Consider the following 10,000-nt stretch of genomic DNA (forward strand, 5'->3'; position numbering starts at 1 on the left):
TTGCTCCCCATCTGTCCCCTCCTTCCCGCCCCTTCCCTCCCCCTCCTTCCCCTCAAGCGCCCGCGTGTTGGCAGCCAGCGAAGGTGTCGGGTTTCCCAACCTCCCCCTTTGTTTACTAAAAATCGCCGTGTTCGCGCTCTGCTAATTGGTGGGTAGCGAGGCACGCCGATAGTGTCGACAATACGTGCTGTTCAGGATGCAATTGCTAGATATGCAACCGAAATATGAATATTAAAAAAAGTAAAATCTCCATTCTTGTTTGCGTGTTGGTGAAGATTGGGAAATCAAAAGGGGAATGCAAATTTATTGGGATCCTGGAAGTAAAGATGTAATATGGCGGTTTTCGTACCTGCGCTAAAACCTGTTTAGAATTGGGTAGCTCCATTTCATTACCTTACTAGTGGCTTATTACTGTATTGTTCGGCGAGAAACAAGTAATTTATATGATAATATGTCTTGCGCTGGCAAATCTCTTACAAAGTGCAATGTGTGTGTGTGTGTGTGTTTGTGTGCACAGTCTGCAAGGTGCGTTGACCTTTTTCTGAACAGATTTACATTTTCGTACAGTTAGTCAAACAACTTTCAAATAAGTATTAAGATGCGGCATACCTCAGCCAAACGAGCAGCTTAGTCTAAATTAATTACATAATGAATCGAGGGGGAGGGGGGAAATTAACATCCTGCAAGGTTTCAGTCTTCTGACATTTCCACCGCTCCTATCTGAGTTGACCATTTTTCACTGAGAATACGAGTCACAGTCTCCCCACAATCTCCTAAGTAGTTGTAAGAAGATTATAAGTACTAAGAATTCTGGTCATATGAAGGCTTCCGTTTCACGTGTATTTATGGCGAGCAGTGAGCAGGTGTGCTATCCGTGGGCACGTATGTACTTCGTGTACTTGGGGGGGGGGGGTCTCATCCTGAGATTAGGTATTGTATGTTTCTTTGGGAGTTTTTCCTGATCCGGTTACGTAATGAATGGTAAATATAGGAAGGAGGGGGTGGCGGAGGCGGAGGGGAAGGGGTAGGGGGTAGGAGGAGGAAGGGGAAGGGAAAGGAACGTAAATTGAGAGATGTAGACGTAGTTCGAAAACTGAATTACTGTGTTGTGTTATGAAATTAGGAAAGAAACAAGGCTACAAAAGTGGTGGAAAATAGAGAAGTGTTGGGAAAAGGAAAAGGATGGAAAGGAGAAATAGAGAAAAGCAGAAGAGCCAGGTTAGATAAAACGAATAAATCTGGAAGTGATAAGGATTAAGGAGAAGCATATTAAAAGTATTAAAAGAGATAAGCAAGGGGAGCAAGACATGATCATATGCAGTGCTGATAATAACATAAATAATAATGACACTAATGATAAATGATGGTAATTATGATGATAATGATGATGGTAATAATAATAATGATGATAATATTAATGATAATGATAATAATAATCATGATAATAATGATAACAGTAATAATACTGGTAATAAAGCTATTGATAATAACAACAACGACAACAACAATAATGATGATGGTAATGATTATGATGATAATAAAAACAATAATAATTGTGATGATAATGTTAATACTAGCAGTAAAATTTCTAGGCTGTGGAAAACTCGCGTTATTTTTTTTTACGTCACTGGCATTTTTTAGCTTGCAATGAATACGTCCCACTGCGAAGTTGAAAGGACTGGCATTTGCAAAAGAAGTATCTCGGGAGAGTGTGTGAATGCTGATGAGTTCAGAACAGAGAGCGATGTGTACACTTGTTCGAGAGTATGTGTGTTTTATGTTTCGTATAGGATTAGTTAGGTGGAGCATTAAAGCTTATTGACTGAACAAATTTTAGTTTATTGATAAGAACTTTAACGTTGAAATTTGTTGGAGAGAATAAAGCTTGTTGGTAATAATTTGAGTATTAAGGCTTTATCATGGAATCAAAACTTAGACTAGATTAGAGTTCTGTTTTAAAATGGGTGTTAAAACTCACGCATAGAAGTAAAGCTTAAGGGTAAACAATTATGCGTTAAAGCTTATCGGCAATATTACAGATTACTTATAAGAACTTGAGCGTTACTTTTTTGATAAGGTTATAGCTTATCGATAACAATAAGGGAAATGTTTAGGTATTCCCGAGTGGAAATGTTAAGACATGGCGTGGCCGAGGGACGTTGGGCCGATCTGGCGCTGTACCGACTCGTGGTTTCTAGGATGGTCCCAGATCAGTGAGTGACGTGGGCGGTTAAAATGGTAATTTCAAAATTGGTTGTACTGTATGTGTAAATTAAGTACAGTGTGTTGTGTTGATACGGAGAAGGAAGATATTGCATAGAAATGCAGATTAAGGTGCATAAGGTATGAGATTGCGAGCACGGCCTGTTATGGTGTCGGAGTGTGACCAAGATGGTGTGGCAGTGTAAGTACGTCGTGGTGCGGGCGTGTGGTGCAAGGTAGGTGTGGTGTAAGCGGAGTCGCGGCGAGCAGACCGCAGACTGCACACCATGCCGCGGTCTGCTCGTCTGCCTCCTGTCCCGTCCTATTACTTCGTCCTGCGTTGCCAGAAGTCGCGCCGAGGATCATATTCTCGAAAATAACAAAATATATTTTCGTGGGAAGGAAGAGGAGGAAGAGCAAGGTCTCTTGGCGTGACCTGGATTGTATTTTTCCCTTCTGCATGAGAAATGTCGACCTCTTGCATCTAAGGATGATGGTATAAATCTCTCTCTCTCTCTATCTATCTATCTCTATCTATCTATCTATCTCTATCTATCTATCTCTGTCTATCTATCTATTTATCTATCAATCTCTATCCCTCTTTCTCTCTCTCTCCTTCTCTCCTTTTCCTTCTTCCATTTGCCCTCTTTCTCCATTCCCTCTGTCCCTCGTTCTCCCTTTCTCCCCCGCAAGACGCTGGGGTTTCCCCTGATTCCCTTCCCCGCCGGGATGCCGCAACGTGAGATGATCGTGGCGATGCGTGTGAGGCGGCCCAAACGCCGCCCTCCCGCCTCATCCGGTTACGCCCAGGAGGAAAACCAAGACGGACAGCGAAGCCTTCCAGATGGGGGGAGGGGGGGGAGTTGGCAGGGGCGCCCACAAGGACCCGGACACGCCACTAGCACCCCGAGGGAGTGATGGGGACCAGGGGAGCAGGGGCTGGCAGGGGATATTAGGCAGATATTGATGGTAGCCGATGGCAGAAGAAAGGCAGAGGGACGGGCACTGTTGGTAGGGAGTAGCGAAAGATAAAGGGCATGGCCGGGGAAAGGGTTCTACATATAATTAGGGGATGGATAGATTAATGATAGGAATTCTCAAGATCGGCTGAGATGTCTAAGGACAGGAAGGACAATGGAGAATCACTAATACAGGGAAATAAAAACGACAGTAAGACCAACAAGATTCATGCAAAAGAAAAATCGCACAAGAATAAACAAAAAGCTGTTGCGTAGAGGACCCTTGGATCCGATAGAGGGAGGGGCGATATCGGGAAAATGCATTTGACAGATAACCTGAACCGAAGGAGAAAAACTGCGAGTCGAAATCAAGGTCGACGAGAAACGAGAAGAGGAAAATAACGACCCTTGGCGAAAGTACGAGGCAGAGGAACGCGTGACGCACTGAGGAATGGCAGGTAATGTTGAGCCTCGGTGGGATTAGATGAAGGAAAGTGAGGCAGGAGGCTGAAGAGAAAGCTAATTTCAGATAGGGGCGAAGTGGCGGATGAGTCGGAAGACAACGAAGAGGAAAGTGTCGTGCAACGAATGAGAGAAAGACTGGCATTAGAGGCAAGCGGACGCGTGTGACTTTGCGCTGGGACGAAAGCCGTTGTGAAAATCAGACATTCTTTCGAAAAGGATGATTTGTTTGACTGAGACTGGAAATGGAAGCAGCCTGAAGAAGAGAACGAACGGCGGGAGTGGATATCGAATTTCCCACGTATTAATGGCTTTGCTTCCAACCTGACCTCATCTCTCGTCGTTTTCTTTTACTTTCTTTCTCTGCTTCTCTCTCTCTTTTTCTTTTATTTGCATTTTCTATTAGTCTTATAACTGTAGTCGAGTACATTAATTGAAACGGGAGAATTATTTAACCAGGTCATGCGCAGCGATGACTGGGTACATGGTTAGACGAAAATATATTTCTTTTTAGAACGAACATCGAATTGCGGGGGATAATAAGGGTAGGTGTCGAGTTCTTCACCTCCCCTTCCATCCCCCCTCCCCCCAGCCTACCCACCCAGCACCGCTGTGTTGTACAACCTTCTCCTTTTTTGCGGCCGAGGATCAAGTGGCCTCCGAAGAGATGTCGAGGACAGACCTCAGCGGGAGCGTCTTTGCCCCGACACCCTTCTGGCTCGACCCACCCCCCTCCCCCTGGCCCGGGGTTTTAGGTATCGCCAACCGAATGTCACTCCGAGCATGAAGGAATAGTTAGTGGACAGAGGGGGGAAAGGAACAAGGAAAAATAATCAGACTGGTGAAATTTCTCTCTCTCTCTCTCTCTCTCTCTCTCTCTCTCTCTCTCTCTCTCTCTCTCTCTCTCTTCTCTCTTCTCTCTTTTCTCTCTCTCTCTCTCTCTCTCTCTTCTCTCCTCTCTCTCTCTTCTCTCTCTCTCCTCTCTCTCTCTCTCTCTTCTCTCTCTCTCTCTCTCTCTCTCTCTCTCTCTCTCTCTCTCTCTCTCTCTCTTTCTCTCTCTCTCCTCTCTCTCTCTCTCTCTCTCTCTCCTCTCTCTCTCTCTCTCTCTCTCTCTCTCGTTGTACTAGACTATGTACGCCAGCGATTCATCTGTCAAGTGCAACCGTCCACATTCACGTCTATAGCCTTCCCCCCCTCCTTTTTCCTCTCCCCCTTGCCCAACATCCTAACGCTTCATACCTTTGTACCCCCCTTCCCAGTGCCCACTCCCGCTCCACCCCCACCCTGCTGTAACCCGACGCGGCCACATTGTCCCCGTAAGCTCCCTGTCACGGACTTGTTCCCGTCGGGTGTCGGGCGGGAGAGCGGCCGCCGTTCGGGTCATGCGTCGGCTGCGACGATGGCGACTGTGGTGATGACGTAGTGGCGGTGGCGGTGGACGGCTGATAGTGATTGCTTGATGGCACGGCTTGGATAAGGGCACCGGTCGTGTGCCGAACGCTAACGCTGGTGTCTATTTTTGATCATGATGCAGAGACATTCTTGATGATATCAGGGATGACAGCAACATTGACGCCGTGGTGCGGTGAAGGCGATAAGCTCCCCACCCGCTATTTTCCTTCATTTCGGTGTCAATGGCCGAGCGGCATATGGCTATCGCGAAACCTAGAATATCGCGACCCAATTTACTACTCTCCTCCTCGGCAAATGTTCTAGTAACTCTGCTTCATTAGTGACGACCCGGCTGATTAGAAGGAGAGTCGCCGTGCCATTATAAGACGATAGAATCACAAGTTAGGGAGTCCTGTCAGGCAACACAGGTTCTGGTTTTACGGGGCTGAACAAAGAACCCACCACGCAAGTGCTCATCTCACGGGTATTATTCGCCGAGACGCCAGGGCGGAACTGGAGCTAATTAAGCCTCAGTTAACCATTCCGTTTTGTTCTCATTGATTTTAAAGCGATGTGATTCAGTCTGAACGTACCCAGGCCAAGCCCTTACTCACTCACTTGTCTGTCCACATTCAGGATAATTCTGTTCACATGTACGTGTATACATAAGGAGGTAATTAATAGACACGGATATTATTACTTTCGTAATTGTAATGGGTGATATTACTTAAGATATTTTAACGGCCAAAGCAACTTTAATCTAATCCACCGTAAACGCATTTATATTAAAGTCTATAATCTTATATCCAACCTAATTTCCTTCCCATAGGATTTACTCGCTTTTCTGCTACAGCCAGTCTTGTGCAGGCGTTTTCCAGTACATCACTTCAGCCTAATCGAAATGAATCGAGTCTAACTGAATAAAATCAAATCCATCCCAGAGAGGCTAAAGCAATCCGGACGAATCTAGACGAATTCACAATAAAACTTGATTAAACATAAAGGCTATTTAAGGCTATTGCACATGTATTTAGTTGCGGTGTTATTATTTTTTCGTTATGATTACGGTCTTGTGTTTGTGGATCGTAATTCTCATATGATATCTACGATGTGCCCTCCAAGATTTACGAAATCTGTGTAATTATAGCTGTCAACGACTCCCATCACAGAAAAGTGAACAGAAAATATCACACGTCCAAACTTTTTAAAATTGTTTTTCGGTTACACTGATATTCCCTCGACCTGATAATTTCCCCATAGTAAGCTGCTTTCAGTGCCATAGACCCTTACATCCCCGCAAACCCAAAGCACTGGAAAGCAAAATCGTACTTTCCCTCGTTGACTTGCGCGTCGCCCTCTCGTGACCTCCATTGGTCCTTTGGCTTCCCTCTTCCCTCACGACGTTCCTTTCGCCCTCATGACCAGCCATCCCCCGAGGAGCTATGAACCCCCAGGGCGTTTCTCACCACCTGGGTGTTCGGCAGCTTAATTGCTTGGCATAGATAACATGAAGTCCTCCAGGGCACGAGCAGGTGATTAGGCTACGCAACGCGGTGCTTCTTTATCTATTTGTCCGTTTTACCATTCGATAGGAAGATGCATTTACTGTGCAAAATAAATAACGAATCAGCAACTGCAACCGGAGGGAGGGTTGGCAAATTAGGATATTACGTGTTGATTGGTTTTCACCCCCCGGCTAATTTGTTGCCGCGAGTACTTAGGCTCACTTGAAATGGGGCAAGGAAACTTGATCTGTCGGCGTTTTGTGAGTATGGGCTGAATTCGACAGCCACGGTTGAAACTCGGATTTGATTTGTTGTCCCCTGCACGTTGTCACTGTAATCACAATTTTAATTTCGGTGATTTGGATTTTTTGATAAGTTTAAACGGGTATATATTTTATGTTTATTTTGCGATTGCACATGGATTGTAGTTGTAAATAATGTTTCTCCTTTCGTAATCCTCGTTTTCTTTTGGCTCTTCCAACCTAGACAAGAAGTGTATAGAAGGACGGAGGGTTACGGATATGCAGGGGTGACTGACATAAAAATAGTCCGACCACTTTTTTCCACGTCACCAGTTTTTTATACCTTAATTCTGGTTTAATATCCAATGATTTGAACTGTTACTGACAGATCAACGTATCTAAATATCACAGAGCTTCTCCTGAAACATCTGATATTTATTTAGATTTACGACTCGCTCAGCTGTCGACATCTACGATAATATCCTAAAGTATCTCACACGACCAGGGCTCCGTAGGACTTATAAACTAAGGGAGAGTGTCCAATTAGCTCTGAGTTATGGCAGGTGTTAGTGTTTGCAAGGCGGGGCGGGTCCAGGATGGCCACGCCTGCATATAATCATTTAAGGGAAGGCGAAAAAACACCACATTTATCCTGCCCATTTCATTCAACGAATTTTGCAATGAACTGACAATGGAGTGACAAAGGAGACATAAAAGGGGGAAGAAAATGTTGATCTAAAAGTTACAAGCGACCCATTATGAAGGGGCTTTATTCTATTAGTATTTTTTTTGTATTATTGTAAAGCAATCCTTATTACTGGCTGATTAGGAGCTTATTGGTTGATGGAGGGATGAGAATACATTGGTTTTGACATTGCGGCTGACAAAGGGAAATTTGCAGGCATTATGGGTGTTTTTAGTTATGAGTTCGTACAATGTAATGTTATAATTGCTTGTGTTATTGTTTTTGTTATTATTATTGTTTTGTTATTATTTTTTATTATTAGTATCATCAACATTATCATTATTGTGGTTATTATTTTTATTATTATTGTTATTGGTATTATTATTATTACTATTACTATTGGTATTATTGTTTTTGTTGTTGTTGTTATTATCATTATGATTATTATCATTACGATTATTATTTTATCATCATCATCATCATTATGATAATAATAATAATAATAATAATAATAATTGTTATTATTATTATTATTATTATTATTATTATTATTGTTATTATTATTATTATTATTATTATTATTATTATTATTATTATTATTATTATTATTACTACTACTACTACTACTACTACTACTACTACTACTACTACTACTACTACTACTACTACTACTGCTACTACTATTATCATGACTATTATTTATTATTGTATTATTATTATCATTATTAGTGTCATCATCATAATTAATATTACTGTTCTTGTTCCTATTATTATTGTTTCTATTACAGTAGCAGTTCCAGTAGCAGTAGTATTGCTTATAAAGATATTAGCTGTAGTAGTAATAGTATAATTAATATCCGACCGTTATCACTGCAGACTATTAAAAGTCATGTAATAACATATTTTGAGCGCTATTCTGATAACATTTGTGATGATATAAAGCAGTGATAAAAAGATAAACTCAGATTATACTAATAATAATAGAATTGCTATTATTGCGAAGTAATATTTATTTATCTGATTAACGCTTCCCTAGCTCGCACCTCCTTCAAGTCACTACCGTGCGAGCTCCCGGTTCTCTTCACACGTAAGACGTATTTGGAGAGACCGAAAGCCCGATCTTTATGTTGCATATGGTGTATGGCAACCCGGTCTATTTGGGGGTTGAGTTATCAGTTGCAGGGCCATTTGGGGTCTCCCTGAGTGGGCCACCCACGAGGCACTCCGCGAGGACGATAATGCGATGAGTCTCGCATTAAGTTTGTGTGCGAGGTTGTTTCACTCGGTAATGGAAGTAGTTAAAACATGGTTTTGTTCAGTTTGTTAAACTACGATAAATAGAGTGAGGGAAGTGATTTGCAATTAGGCACGAAGGTTTTCTATTGCCAGAGGGAATTCTAGATTGCAGATGGATATTTGATAGAGATTTTGAAATACTTTCAGCAGGTAATATCTTTTAATATGTTGCGTGTTTCAAACTAACCCCGAAGGCCATGGATGTGAATGAGTAATTACCTGAATACAGTAGAAGGACAAGTTTAGAATAAGAATTGCGCTGAGCTAACGGTTAAACGCGTGCAAACTGGGAATCGCTTCACTGATTATTTTGACTTTGTGAAGGTAAATCAGAACTAAGCATATTTGCCAACTAGGGCGGTAGATTTATTCCCCTGTCGAATTCCCGTTTGTTATGTGTAAACTGATTTAGAGGCAAGTTTAGGACAAGCTATTGCTGTTCTGTTTGCACCGCTAAATTGTATTTAAGAAATCATTATGATCAGGATTAGGAAAATAATAAAGACGTGCATCTTTGTCAGAAAAAGTAACATAGAAAAGACAGTCGACATAGAAGAAATTTATTTTTCACATTTAATACATTATGTTAATTTGATTTCTTGCTTTTCAACATCCATCTTATTCAGATTATTAAGAAGTTAGCCATAAACTAGTCAGATCTATAGAGAGAAAGGAATGTTGTAGATAACTTGGTTAGCAATTAAATTTACCTCCTTCTACCTTATTTATATGCACTTCAAGATAAAATCAGAACGTTCCTCCCAGCAAAACAACGTGGAGTATCAGTCAACAAGAGCGCCAATCTTATTATCAGTGATATAAGACATTACCGCCTTCGTCCGAGAGAGAGTTATGTCCCGAGAACAGCGGGTGAGGGATTCTTAGTCTGTCATCGCAGGGCATGTTCGTTGCGCTGGTCAGGGCCCAACGCCTCATCTTGTGCAGGGAACGTGTACCACCTCATATCAACCCCATCTTGTACGCGGTTTCTCACAGCTGGAAATGATGGTCGTGTCGTATTGATCACTTCTCTAATAGAAAGCCGATGACGATGCACTTTCAGCGACCTCTGGCTGTCGCTAGTGAGGAGTTACCATCACCTCACCTGTTATGATACGCGCTCTATCAGATAAAACGCATTTTTTCTTCTTTCTTGAGAGTGGAAATGGTGCCAGCAAGGCATCCTTTCTTTTTTCATGCCAGGAATTCATATAACTTTACAGTGAACAGGACGCCATACCTTACTCTAGATCCATA

General features: G+C 42.3%; 1 protein-coding gene across 1 annotated transcript; it reads right to left on the minus strand.

Moving 5' to 3' along the window:
* Positions 1-4,951: 4,951 nt before the first annotated feature.
* On the minus strand, positions 4,952-9,679 carry LOC119575581 (putative protein TPRXL). The gene is made up of 4 exons (XM_037923229.1): positions 9,574-9,679; positions 7,260-7,368; positions 6,733-6,851; positions 4,952-5,136 (listed from the first exon to the last, which is right to left on the minus strand). Exons 1-4 carry the CDS (start codon positions 9,677-9,679, stop codon positions 4,952-4,954), a joined length of 519 nt encoding a protein of 172 aa, XP_037779157.1.
* Positions 9,680-10,000: the final 321 nt, after the last annotated feature.

Source organism: Penaeus monodon, chromosome 7, assembly GCF_015228065.2.
Source record: "Penaeus monodon isolate SGIC_2016 chromosome 7, NSTDA_Pmon_1, whole genome shotgun sequence".
Taxonomy (NCBI): Eukaryota; Metazoa; Arthropoda; class Malacostraca; order Decapoda; family Penaeidae; genus Penaeus; species Penaeus monodon.

What these genes read in the sequence shown, in the direction of transcription:
- LOC119575581 (XM_037923229.1), bottom strand. Translation starts at nt 9,679, where the DNA reads ATGAGGCGTTGGGCCCTGACCAGCGCAACGAACATGCCCTGCGATGAC. An exon ending in CTCTCTCTCGGACGAAGGCG is followed by an intron (nt 7,369 to 9,573) that starts GTAATGTCTTAT and finishes GATTATATGCAG; the next exon opens with GCGTGGCCATCCTGGACCCG. An exon ending in TCCTACGGAGCCCTGGTCGT is followed by an intron (nt 6,852 to 7,259) that starts GTGAGATACTTT and finishes TTGTGATTACAG; the next exon opens with TGACAACGTGCAGGGGACAA.